Genomic DNA, 14,683 nt, shown 5'->3' on the forward strand with positions numbered 1-14,683 from the left:
TTACAAGTCTCGCAACCGTAGTTGCGTTAGTACGGGAGCACCGTCGTACGATTATCAGATATCGGTCGATTGTCGAGTAATGGTACCGTCCCTGTGCTACTCGTAATCAATTTAATGAGCGAGTTAATGCGATATCATCGGGGTTTGGTTACACGGGAAAGCGGTGCATGCGCTTGCTCGTATATACGAAGGGCGCGCTTAGGCACTGTTAGAGACTGGACCTATCCCGTGGGTGGATAAACTTTTTATCTGCGCCCGTGATGGAATCGCTGTGACCCGTTTGCTATGTCACGTGGAACGTGCACGCGGCCGTTCCTCGAACGCGCGTATACGCATCGCCGAATATATTATCACGTATGTCTCGTTACGACATCGATTAAACGCGACGCGGCTTAAAACTAAAGTAACTGGCTCTTCCATCGCAACTTTTCATCTTAATTAATATACGATATTTAAATATTTGTGAGATTTCTGTTTACCGATTAAAAGATATTTACTAATAATTTCTCGATCTATATATATGATTAAGGATAATTTAGTATTTTACATATAGATGTATTTTTGATACTGTTACATAATTGCTATTTTATCTGGCAATAGAAGAATTGAGAAATATCGGTTGGTTACTTTTATTACAATTAGTAATCGAATTATCGCTAAGCTGATTAATGCGCGTTTTTATTAGAGTATTGAAAACGTCTCCAACAATACGCGAGAGCGCTGTGCAGAAAACACAAAAGAGAACCTTCCTCCCTTTTAATTATTTCTTTCTTTAATTATTCGTGCGCACAGATAGAGAATCCCGAGAAAAAGACAGCTATTATTAACGCGGAACAAAGAGCGTGGCTACGTCTCTTTAGGTTTTTATTAGGATTTACTTGGAACAGAGTGCATAATTCTCTTATACGAAATCGAAAAAAGATAAAACAATATATTTTTATATGTGGATGGCGTCAAATAACAATATAATTTTTTTATATAACTTTTAATCAATCAGTATATAATAAGCTTCAAATTTAATAATTTTTTCGCATGTGTGTTTCACAATCGAAACTTAATTTTTTTCTTGGCAAAATACTCTCTAAAATATTATCGGCAAAAACGCACCGGACACCGAGAAAAGTTCTCGGTATGCGATCGAGCACCCGGTATATTTTCAACTGTCAGTTGACAAGGTACAGGATGCGCCTTTTCCGTTGCAAGAGTTCTGAACCGGCACTCCCATCCTATAGAATTGCGCTCAATCGTCCATTGATTTAACATGAGCGTGTCATAGCGCGGCCAGACTTATTATCGATCGGTTTGCATAACTTTGTTTTATTATGCAGCGTGAGGTACAATCGTCCGTACTGCGCGTGAAACGTATTCAGTTGAGCGTTTAATAAATTCGACTGTAATTTCGGTTGTTTCGGATTTTAACACGACTCGAGAAGGATATAACGAGGAAATATTTACGCTAGACCGCGTGCAAACTGCTGCTTTTTCTCAACTGCGAATCGATCGAATCTGGAAATGGTCGGGATGCGGCCCTTGACCGTGACACATGCATCTCTCAACGACGATTTACTTGTCAAATAATTCTTCGTACGACCGCGGGGCTCGCGATTACCGCCAGAGCACACGCAGTAACTTATGTACATGCTTACGTTACGTCGTCGATATTTCATTGCGCTCGCAGTCGGGTGATAAAAACTTGCGGTACCGAAAAATATTGCCGAGCTGTGAGCGTGGCTGCTTTGTGGTCCGACCAAGTCCGGGAAAAGATCTTAGAATACAGGAAAATGTGGTGATACTTATTACGCGATATATCGGCTTCTTTTTTTTTTAAAACCTAGGAAAAGAACAATCAAACGAGGTTTTAAAATGCAAATAAAATCAATCTGAAAGACATGCATCAAAATTTTAATTATGTTACGTTTCTCTTTCTTTTTGAATATTTCTTTTGAAGGTTTGCTATGTAAATAATAAAACTATCATAATTTCGAGAGACCAAATGTACAGAACCTAAAAATATGTTTGAAAGACTAGTCTCGTGATCATTGTAAAGAGTTAATGCACCCAGTCTTTTACGATTCGGTTTCGAATACGTCAACAAATTGTCCGTGCATCTCTTTAAATCAATCCAGATTGTGAAATATCTCTCACTATCGGTTATTCTTCTCGTATAAAGTAGGATTGAATTGAAAGAAAATAATAACGTTACACATCTTACACTCTTTCACGATTAAATTATCATTTTTAATTACTTTTTTAATTTTTTATTTCTAAATTAAATTTAAATTTTTTAATTCTATTTCTTTAAGATCTCTTCAATTACCAGTGTTCCAAACTGTGTACACTGTACACGACTGATGCTACGTTCTTTTTAAAAGAAAAATCCATATAATTTGAGGCATTTATGTAAAATTCGTTCCATGTAAAGCTTCGACCACGCTTTTCCATTTATCATAATATTTCATTGTTCACACGTACATATGAAAATTTTATTAATATCTCGTCATTACAAAGAGTAATTTTGTGCTACTCTGTTTATGGCTTAACACGGCTATACAATCCTCTATTCAACTGCGCCATGAATCGACCGACCTTTCGCGCCTCGTTCCATTTTTCCATGGAGCCTTACAGACGTTTTAATGCCGCGGTTTATATACGATGCAACATCCGCCCCCTTCAGACACAGTATACCGATCTCATTGTGTCGACGGCGTCGCATTGTCAGCGTGAAAAGCTCTTTATGCGGAAGTACATCTTCAAAAGTTCCAGGTACGCATCAGCCGAGCACGTTTCTTCGGGTTCTACCATGCGGACGGCGAAGTATTCGCTTCGGACTTGCCCTTTGTCGCGGGGGAATCGCCGAGCACCCGGAGACACGTCGCGTCGGGGAAATTCGGCCGCGGAAATCTGACTCTGAACGGGCAGCTCACGTCGTAGCAATTGTCGTCTTTCATCAGCGGGTAAGCATTCAAATGCGCCACGTCCGCGCTTTGTGACAAACGGAGCGAAGTATTTTATGAAAATCGACGAGTTGACAGGCGACGAACGACGGGAATTAGATCTGTTAGTTTTCGCGACATTTCCTCTTTTTTTTCTTTCTTTTCTTTCTTTTCGTTCTCTCGTGTAAAGAGTGTAAAGAGGAAAAGATGACATATGCGCGTTATGCCTTCGATTCTAACAATTCTCAAATACATGTGTGATCGATAAAATTAAAGGTTGACTAACATGCGTTGGATTTTAAAATCGACAATGAATTCTAATAGTGCTTTTTTTTAAATATCTGACGTTGTCTCAAAAGTCTTTTGCAAGTTTTAAATTTTTTATAATATTGAATGCATCTTTGTTGGTAATTATTGCTTTGAATTTTGAATTACAATTGATTAAAGACTAAAATGCCGTACTGAACGCGTCGTATATCCATAATTTGCGTAAATTCAACCGCGTCAGTATAATAGAAGCGTACGATGGTCTAGGTGGTCTAGGAAGTACCGCCGTAGTACTAACGATAACTTGCAGGGATTGCTCTCTGTCAATTCGTCGAACTTAACCGCGCACCGTCTTATTATAGACGCGCGGGATGCACACCGCGGTTTCGTGCGTTTCAATCAGCGCACTTTGAGCCATTCGTCGAGTATAATAGTTTCTCGCGCTACCAGAAGCAGGAAGATAGCAGGGATCTCCCAGTAATCATACGCAGTTGCAACCGGCATATAAGCGTGCGCATTCGACGCGGCAATTACGGCGTTTTCGAGGCTGAAGGGCGCACTCGGCGTGTCTAATTATGTAAATTGCGATCGAGTCAAATTAATTAACTCCGCCGACTAATTGAAGGCACCCGCTGCTTGATCGATCGATCGATCGATCGTGGAGAATCGGCGAGAGTTCCGAGGATGTATTGACGGTCGAGGAGCGGCCGAGCCGCCCTTTATCTCGTCGCGATCGATTGCCTTCACGATCGCGATCTCGGCTTCACTGAGACTAGACAGTGGCGCGATTCAGTTAATACGCCGCACAAAGGTGGTTTGATGACCGCGGTACCGTGCCGGTGAGATTATCGCAGTGGGTTCTAAGATCGATCACCGATTTATATGTCAAGCGCATTGCATCTGTCGCTGTGTCGTGATTATCGCGCGAGGACGGAAGGTTGTTACATGAATTTTTTTTGTATAGCCTTTGTATATAGATATTATTATTATATATAGGAATCTTTTAAAAAGCGTGCGTGTTTAGCGCGGTCAGAAAAATTTCCATTAAAAAAACAGGTTTTCATCATAAAACTGTAAGCACTACGGTTCTTGAACTTCAGTAGATTAGTGGTTTCGTTGAAACGTTTCTACTTGCCTCCCATCTCGTGTTCTCGATGCTTTTTTCGACACATGATGAAAGAGAGTATAAGGCGCGGGCGAAAAACGAAGCGATTTTGACCCCCCGGCGAAACGATTCCCCGAGCCTCCCTCGAATCTGCTCGTGTAATTGCATGCACGCGGCCGTCTCGTGTAAGCCGATGCACCGCGTGGGCGATACAGCCCCACGGTGCACCGTGCAACGTCGGACACGGTTCCGTTACCGGGCGGAAGAAGACAAGAGGAGTATAGGAAAACATATTTTCGATTTTCCAATAAATCTCAATTTGAGCGTATGCGCGTGCACAACCGTGCATTTCATTTGCCAAAGCAATTTCATAATGACGCTTGAAAACGATGATTGCCCGGAGACCGGCTCTCTCATTTCTCCCTCGCTCTCCGGCTTGTATTGCCTCTGCCGAGAGATAATGCGTATAAGTAGAGCGGCTTTAAGCCGGAGCATTACCGTTCACGATGAAATAACAGTGATTACGTTGCCCGCGATATAAACTCGCGACGCCTATCACGATCGAATAGCGAGAAATAAAAAGACATTGTTGTGAACGCGGATATTATACCTCCAAATACCCAATTGCAATTATCACAAGGATATAAAAATTGTTTTTGAGATAAGTACCGTTTGGAATAATTTATGAAGTACGTCAGCTTAATTGAGTTTAGAAAATGGTTAAATCTGACTTAATATTTTATTTTTTTTATTAAAAGTTTTAAACTGAATATTTTATAATTATTTCTAACTTTTAGAACAAATAGAAGAACAGATAAGTACAAAATCTTAATCCTTTAATCATTAATTTTCGAAACATGTTTTTACTTTTAATCGTGTGCAGCTTTATTTGAAGTAATTGAGGTTTATGATCCCAATTTATTATTGCCTAATTATAAAAGATATTTAAATTATCGCTCTATTATAAATATAGCATATATCAAGCAGAATTTTATATCAATTTCTAATCTCCAGTAATTGAGTCGCATATCTCCTCGTTATCGCATTCGCGATCGGCCGAGAACTTCGATAACTCGTTACACGACAGACACTTGATCGCATTTACGTACAAGCAGATAGTAGCCGATATCCACTAAGGGATATTGATTTCCATACTTTAATACGCGTGCAGAAAGTACGAGGGAGCCGTCCGGCACGCAAATCTCAAATGTGCGCAATAAACGTAACGTGTATCCGGTATGCCCGGACTAATGCGATATAATCATATAATTTATCAAAACAATTTTTTTTTCTACGGAGAACATAACTCGTTGTGATAAACCCTATGAATTACAGGTAGGAACTATTCGCGCTGTTGCTAACCCCTCATACATTTTACTTGCTACGTGAATTTCAACAAATGCCTGTTCACTCAAAATAAATCATATTCACTATACGTTACGTAATACACTTCACGGCACGTACACAAAAATGATATTTAATCTTGCAATTTTTGCCAAAATAGCGATTCGCTTTTTATTTACAGTAACAGTTACGCGATCTTAATGCAAACAAATTAAACACTGTACAAAAAAATCTAAATGATAATCAAACAAGCATTTCACTTCGCTTAGAAGCAACATTTTGTTTTTAAATTATAAATGACAGTTTCTTTTAAAAAATTTTCATTATTCTGACGTTATATAACTATTGAAAGAAAGATTGGTCTTTTACGGCCAAACGAATGTAGATAAGACGCGAATCGTAACGATGTTTTTATCTATATGGCGTGTCGTGCTAATTTGTTAATGGGACATCCTGGCTGGCGCATATCGAGCGATTTTTTTAATCAGTTTTCAGCGCAGTGATACGCGCTATTATTAGAAAAACCTTCAGAAGCATAATCGCTGCTCGGGTCAGTGCACGACATTATCGAGGCACATAAAAAAAAATTTGCCATCGACAGCAAATGTCTCGTATTTAAAAAGAAAAACGTATGCGTACTTGACCGTAGTCAATTTATAAATTCACTTAGTCAGTGATAACATAAATATCCGCTTAACGAATGCGCGCTTCTCCGAATGCACGTCAATGTCAATCGCATACAATTTAACTTTTAAATTTGTCGCGGTGCTCGTTGGCAACAAAATAATTAAATCAACAATCATAGCGACAATGTAGCCGGCAGAAGGGAGAAATGTTCGATAAAAGTAATATTAAAAATGTATCTAAGATGAAAACAATACTCAAAAAATGGATATAAACATATTTTTTTCTAAAATAATTGTGATTGTCACAAGTTCTCTCTTACATTAATATAAAATTGAGTAAAATCGATTGAATCAATGTGAATAATGCAACATTTTTGTAAGTATACAATAAATATATTAATGATGAAACCTTTCGTGGAAGATGCTATCATTTTTCTCGGAGCTGAAGAGCGTGTCCAAAAATAACTGACAATGAGTTCTTATATAAAAGAGAGCAAACGTATTTCTGTGCTAGAAATAAGAAATATGCTTTTCGAATTGTTTAATTACATATTAGAAACCTTAACGTACAAAAAATTACTAAATCTTTTTCATATATATTTTTCCAAAACGTTAAATTTTTTAAACAGCTTCGATTAAAAACAATTAACATTGGTATTCAATTGATTATATGCAAAAATTATTTATAACGTGTTTTTAAAAATTTCTCATTGTATGCACTTCACGAGTGTGCGAAATGAGTTTATTATTTCAAAGACACGAGAAAATGTCGGAAGGCGCGTTCGCAAAACGAGAGAAATGCAGTAATGTAAACATTTCAAATGATAATTCGCAGATGCGAGCGGTCCGTTCAGCTGATCATTTACATTTTACATAAAACAGACACAGTTAAACCTTTCTCATTTAAGATTCTAACTAAACATACAGCTAATTATGACACTGCCAATGCACGAGCATAATCATTCTGCGTTATTGAAACAGAATCCGGTCTTCAGGATGCTGCAAATTCCGATTGACGACCGTTTAATTATTCTCACATATCAATATCTTGCACATATAAAAGAACTAAAACAATCGTCAAAAATTTGCAATTTCGGACAAGTTCCGCTTTTACATATAATTATATCAATCCGTAGTTAATTACTGTTCGTTCGCGATTTTAAAATGCAAAGTTTTTAGTTGTCATATTGCGATATTTACATATATAAGAATTAAACGATGTTTCATATTTAGAATGACGAAACTACAAAAGCACATCCTAATTTAAAACGTGATCTTTTAAATGCCAGTATGACAAATTAATTTATCGACCGGAAGATCCCGCAGGGATGACTGATCCGCACAGTCATTTCTTTTAATGAACCCGCAGATCGAATTCCGGCTGAAATTGCGCCGCCCCGGAGTTAAATATCGAAAGGAGTTCGAGTGGCGGAATCCGCCACAAGACAATAAAATAATAAACGAATAATAATAACTTACCCCACGGTTGCTCCGTCGTCGCCTGATGCCTCCTAAGCCCTCTCCTCCTCTCCCCGATCCTCCTCCGTTTGTCCGTTGTCGCATCTCGCATCTCCGTCGGCGCATTCACTCACGACGTTCACGAGCGAAAATCGACGATATCGTCGCTTATGACCGCGCGACACTTTCGACACTTTGCATAGCACCCCCGGTCTTAATCTCGCGACGCGGCGCGTATTTAATTACACGGCGACGGAAGAATTACGTCGGAAAAGCTATGAACGAAACTATACGATCCGCTATCGACGCCCGTCGGCCCGTGACGGCCCGCAGATAGACGCTAATTTCGTAAATTGCACGGCCAATTCCATTCCAGGACGCTACATTTGCTGCTTGTCAGGCGATTTTGGATAACTGCAATTAAATCACCGATTTATGAACACTACTGTGTTCTATCACCCACGATCGTCAGTTATCGAAACACGATTAAATACGAAATTAAACGTACGATGTTAATAGACTACTAATAGTGATCGCTAATTAAACACATCGCGGCGTCACTCGATTTAGAGTTCGCTCGTATCCTTTATCCGTGTTCCGAAAACTTCATTCTGAAGCCGCGAGACGCGAGTCAAGTTGACCGTTGAGAAAAGCGATTCCGAAAGAATGCAATCGAATGCGATATATCTCTCATGCGGCATCCGTATAAATTCCGCGAAGCATATGTATTAAATAAATATTCGATATATTGTATCACATTCTTTCGTAATCTGAACAGTCGGATGCGGCGATTCGTGCATTAGTAGGCTGATATATTTCATTTGTCGTATGACGAGCTCCGTCGGGCGCGGGCGTACCGATTGGCCATAAGATAGAGGATTTCTAGAAACTCGAGAACTCTATCCTGCAGCCAATTAACATGCTTAAAAAATTTCTCGTACGATACACGAAATACTTATTGGCCTTATTCCGCGATGAGACGAGAACAACGAACGTCAGAACGGGGCCGGGAGCGGCGCGCGGCGCAGCTAACGGCTTTTCGGCAACTCGAGCAGTGGGGGTACTGGGGGTAGGCTGATACGCACACCGAACGCGCGTCGCGCACTCGCGCACCGTGCTAGTCACCTTCCCCCTCTCCATCCCCTCCGCTCATGTCGCCGAGAAACCGCGACTCCATTTTAATTACTGCGTCGCGCTGTGCCGAGCTCGAGGTTATTTCGCGCTTTTCGCTCGTTTTCCTTTTCTCGTCGAATGTGAATCTCGCGTGTGAGTGCCGGGTGTGCCGAATGAATACCGGGCTATAACGTGCGGTCGTCGAAGCGTATAGGCAAGTGCGTCTGATATTATTCGGGACTGAATTATCACGGCACAAAGTACGCCGCGATCCTATTGGCGTTACTGCGTCGCGTTGTGCCGTTTGGAGCCGAGCTCGAGATTATTTTCGCGCTTTTCGCTCGTTTTCCTTTGCTCGTCGAATGTGAATCTCGCGTGGTGAGTGCCGGGTGTGCCGAAATTATAACGTGCGATCGTCGAAGCGTAGGCAAGTGCGTCCGATGTAACATTATTCGGGAGGCAGACTCGGCCCGTTCTAACATCGTTGCTCTCGGATCGTAGTGATACACGAATCGCCGGGTCCGGCTGTTCAGATTTTCAGATTACGAAAAACTGTGATATATCCAATGTTCATTTAATATATATGCTTCGCGGAATTGATACGGATATCGAGGTATGTCGCATTCGATTACATTCCGTCGGGTGATCGGTCTCGCTTTTCTCAACCGTCAACTGACTCGCGTCCGCGTCGGGTCGCGCGGCTTCAGAATGGAGTTACGATCGTTTTCGGAACACGGATAAAACATGCGAGCGGACCCTAAATCGAGTGACGCCGCGCCGTGTTTAATTAAGCGATCACAGTCTCTGTTAATGTCGTACGTTTAGCCTCGTACTTAATCGTGTTTCGATATATTTGACGATCGTGGGTGATAGACACGTTCGAACGACAGGTAGTGTTCATAAATCGATGATTTAATTACAGTTAACCAAAATCGTCTGACAAGCGGCAAGTGTAGCGTCCTCGCGACGGTTGCTCCTGGCGAATGGAATTAAGTTGGCCGTGCGATTTACGAAATTCTCTCCGCCATGTTAGACTCGCTCGTCGCGTCTACCTGCGGGACCGTCACGGGCCGACGGGCCTCGAACGGATCGTATAGCTTTTCTCGTAGCTTCTCCGCTGTAATTCTTCCGTCGCCGTGTAATTAAGTATGCGCCGCGTTGCGAGATTAATCCGGGAGTGCCGTGCAAAGTGTCGAAAATAGCGCGCGATAATAAGCGACGATATCGTCGATTTTCATGAATGTCGCGAGTGAGTGCGCCGACGGAGATGAGGTGACAACGAAGGAGGACCGAGGAGAGGAGGGAGGAGGAGGCCTCGGAGGCATCGGGCGACAGCGGAGCAACCGTGCGGAGTGAGTAGTTCTTATTCATTTATTATTTTGCCGTCCTGTGGCAGATTCCGCTACTTTTGAGGTTTAACTCCGGCGTAATTTTCGGCCGGAGTTCGATCTCCGGCCTTTGCCGAAAAGAGGTATTACGTCGCGAACGTTGCGTTTCTCTCTTATTCGCACGATCGTAATATTACTTGCACAATTTTTCGCGGATTAATTATGCGAACGAGTTAATGCGGAAATATGCAGCCGCTTACGGCGGCCGCGATCGTTTCTTGCATTAACATTTTAAAATCAGATATTTATTAATTAAAATAAGGTTTTAAAAATTTGACGGACGCGATATAATTATTTACTTAAAGTATTGATTATCTTAAAGTATTGATTATAATGGATCTTGCTTTAATGTAAAAATATTTATATGTTTCAGATCAACGCAGGACTACAACTCCGCTGTTGCACATCGGCCGGTGAGTGATTTTTGTATTTCAATGTCGAGGCAATAGATTTGTAAAAATTATGTTACAAATATAAATATAATGTATGTATGAGAAATGAGATATTATATAAAAGAATCACGAACAGTCTTTCTAATAATTATTAGACGTTATATCGAAATTTTTATTTAAAATGATAATTAATGTATATAACGTAAAGAGTATTCTGTATGAAATTCTGTATTAATCTCATGAAATATTTTTATTAAATATATTATTTATTCTGTAATAACTTACAGTTATTACAGAAAAAATTAAAAAATTAAAGATTAAGAATATAAAAATATATTACAAGTTAATTAATATATTATAATATATAATCTATTGCCTTAAAATGAATATTGCTTGGAAATAGAGACTTTCTCTCTAGAGAGTTTCTCCTGGAAACTATTTTTATAATTTATAATCTTCTGCTGATTTTATTACATAAGGTTACACGCAGTGATAGTGATCCTTGAATGGGACCGCGGCTTCTTCGGTATCCTGATTGATAACTATAAAATCACGGTTCGGTATGTCCAGTAAGCCTATATCCCCGTTCCATCCCCTTCACTCATGTTGCCGAGAACGAGAAGCTATGGTCCCATTCTGGTATCACTATATATCTGGTATCATATCGTGCGGCGATAAACCGCAAGTGTTCGTCGAGCGTTATTAAACGCTTTTTGGCGCTACAGAGAAGCGCTACACAAAGTGCCTCGTCTAAACGGGCCCTTAATCCGCGCCTCCGCGGCCGCGCGTGCATTCCGCGGACCGCGTGCGCGAGTCCAGGCTCAGGCTCTCATACGCGTGTACATCCGGCTAATGTGGAAGTTTCAATATCGATTTATCGTTCCGGTCCGGCACGCCTCGTAGATCCGCGATACAATTAACAAGCGACGATCGCCACGTCGAATTTCCGGTTGCCTCTTTCGCGCGCCTTTTTTTGCTCCCGTTGATCGGCGAGGCGAATTCGATTTGACAATACGAGGAAGTATTTAGCGAGATACTAGTATAAAAGTCAGTGTTTGCATTTAATTGAGTCTGCTTGTGCATGAAAAGGGAATAAGCACGTCTCTTTATATTCGTGAAAATGATATAAAATACCTATTAAAATTTTCTAAAGTTTTTTTTATTTTATAAAACGTGACATGTTCATTTAAATTTATTTATTTTATTTTTCAAATACTTATTCGTGAATTCTCTCCATTTTCGAAATTATTATAAAGTTTCAAGTTTGTACCATAAGTTGCGTGCGCTTGTGGATCATTTTTCAGCACAATTTGATCGTCTCCTTTTTACGACGAAGTGCGAGCGATACGCGTTTTCGTCGGCGAGATCCAAGAAATTTCACGAACGCGTTTTACCTTCGGCGTGTGAGGTCTAATTCCGTCTTGCTCTTTTTTCGGGGGAGACTTCCTGTTTCCGTGAACCAATCTGGACGACCAGTACGTTAATCGATGCTTTCCAAATAATCGCCTGCACAGGAAATCATCGGCTAATGAAGATTTTCGATGTCCTTTTTTTCGAACTTGCTTATCGGACAGATTTACGGAAATAAGCTGCGAGATGAACGTAATGGTACATCCCTGTCATGAAAAAAATAAAAATACGCTTAAGTTTAAAAAAAAAGTACTACATGATGAACAAATAAAATAACGTCAATTTTATAAATTAAAACAAACAGCGAATATTTACGTAATTCAAAAATATTATATTTTAATTTAAAATTTGTTTGACATTATTTAATTTTAAATTGTAGTTTAATTATTGTAATTTCTATGGATGCAGAATTATTTTATTTTTAATTTATATTAGGAATCTATTTAGATTCCTAAAATATATATATGCGCCTGTAATATCTAAAACAGTTTTATCATCTTGCAGTCGAAGCAAAAATATTCTATGAATAATAGTTAATCGCAAATTATCTTCAACATTCTTTATGTGATTCACGACGTATCAATGGCGATTATGTAATCGGTGGTCTGAAGAATGAAGGTCGCGTCAACGGGCAAAATATAATCAAATGCATATGTCCAGCCTTTGTCCCGATTGATTTGCCATTCGAGTGGCCGGATATTTGTTTCTTGAGCACATACGGGGCACTCCAGAGATTCGTTTCCTCTCGAATAAATCAAATCTCTTGGATGTTATTGCGTTTCTTCCGGTCTCCCGCATTCGAGATCTCACATTTCCTGGACCGCCTCATCCTTCTCCCGAGAATTTACTCAACGACATATACATCTATGTAAGGACATCAAATATATAAATCCAAGGGTAAAAGAGAATATACGCGATGTATATCCTTAAGTGGAATGACAATTGAGGAGATTAGCTTTATATTTATAGAAATATTTTATCTTTTTTATGACGGTGAGAAAGATATGAAATTACAACTTATAGCGTAGCGATTTAAAGACTTTGTAATATATTTTTATATTATCGAAAGGTATATCCGAAGGTTTTTCTTAAAAGCACAAATAGAATACATATGGATTTTTTATACCGGTTACATGTTCGTATCGGAAAAACGAGCAGATGTTCTTTTGACGCACTAGTTGTACAAAGTATTCGACGTAATAATATTAAAACGATATTAAAACGACCATTTAAAATCTTTAAATTGATCCTTAATGTAAATAGTTTTATTTTTAAGACCGCATATTTCCTATATTTTTACAATTATATTTATATATCGTGATCTTTCGGAGGATTATCGAAAATTGATCGTAATAGATGATAATGATTGCAACGATGTTCGCGCAATCAGCGTAACGAAGCGTTTACTAACATGGAATCAGGAAAATTTTATAGCACACCGTCAAGTAAAAAAAGACGATAGAATTAAACGTGTTCATACGCCGGATCTGTACATTATGACGTTGCGATCTCCGATCGGATCACGTGTATTATAATCTCGAGGAAGGGCTGTTAGCCGATAAATTCTTCATCTAGGTGGAACCACTTACAAAAGGGAACACCTTTTCGTGATTGCATGCTTACGGCATGTGAAATAGTGTCCAAATTACAGGTCACGACGTGTAATTCGACGAAGCGTTGAGCAGGCTCGCGCATTGTAAAAAAAAAATAAAAAGAATTGGGCGCGATCCGGGGAACGAGCGCATTTATTTTTCTTCGTATGCGAAATCACGTTTTTTTTATTCCACACGAATTTTCCCGAGACTCGCGCTGCTAAGTAATAAGATTACGTATCGACAGTCGATCGATTAATTACACGGTGTTTCGGGACGAAGTTGTAAGTAAACGACACGCGAAGTAAATGATACAAAGAATTGACAGCGGAAAACACGTAAACTCAAAATATTTTAATTGAGATAAGAATTAAATGCGTATAATTCTACCTGTCGATATCAATTAACAATGCAATAATTCATAAGCTACACTCTACAGCAACAGTAACGAAACTCGTTTAATATTATCCAATTTCTATTTTAATTGGCCAAGTTAATAAAACGTACAATTGTTCCGAGCAATTAAATTAATCCTCTCAGTCGATCGTGATTTGATTGTAGACTGATTCGTGTGTGTAAATTATATACCCATACTGCGTTAAAACACGGTAAACAATTAGCGATTAATTAGCGATTGGATTTGAATCTCATTCGGTATTTTGTCGAGTCGCTTGCCACGGCGGTGCACAAGAGGCGTCTGTCACTTTCGAAAAATTATAATAACAAATCCGCTTGAAATATCACTGGCGTAGCAAACTCTCGTGGATTTCTCCTAAGGAGGTTAATCGGAATCGCGAGGAGTCAGTTTTTCCTTTAAGTTTCACTACGTTTGCACGGTTCTCTCTCTATGACATTACTATTCCAATTTTTCGCGCGGCGAAAGGCTCGACACCGGTCGCCGATACGAAAATTGAGAGTCGATCTTCACCGATTGCTCGACGTAAAGAGCCTTCTTGCAAACAGATGTCAATAAATTACTCTACACTGCAATAAACACCGTCTTATACGGGGGACAATTCAAAGTCTCTCTCTCTCGAGAAGAGAGAAATCGTTTT

The 14,683-nt window shown here is 39.6% G+C and overlaps 1 protein-coding gene across 1 annotated transcript in view; it reads left to right on the top strand.

Moving 5' to 3' along the window:
- The window catches only part of LOC139774896 (thrombospondin type-1 domain-containing protein 4), a 79,297-nt gene that overhangs the window by 2,887 nt on the left and 61,727 nt on the right, over nt 1-14,683 (top strand). Inside the window, exons 3-4 of the mRNA XM_071710429.1 lie at nt 2,758-2,954; nt 10,608-10,647. Of these exons, the coding sequence (XP_071566530.1) occupies nt 2,758-2,954; nt 10,608-10,647 (237 nt within the window). The remainder of the gene's footprint in view (nt 1-2,757; nt 2,955-10,607; nt 10,648-14,683) is intronic.

This window comes from Temnothorax nylanderi, unplaced genomic scaffold (assembly GCF_030848795.1).
Source record: "Temnothorax nylanderi isolate EJ_2023f unplaced genomic scaffold, tnyl_v1.0 TNYL_tig0089_pilon, whole genome shotgun sequence".
Classification (NCBI taxonomy): Eukaryota; Metazoa; Arthropoda; class Insecta; order Hymenoptera; family Formicidae; genus Temnothorax; species Temnothorax nylanderi.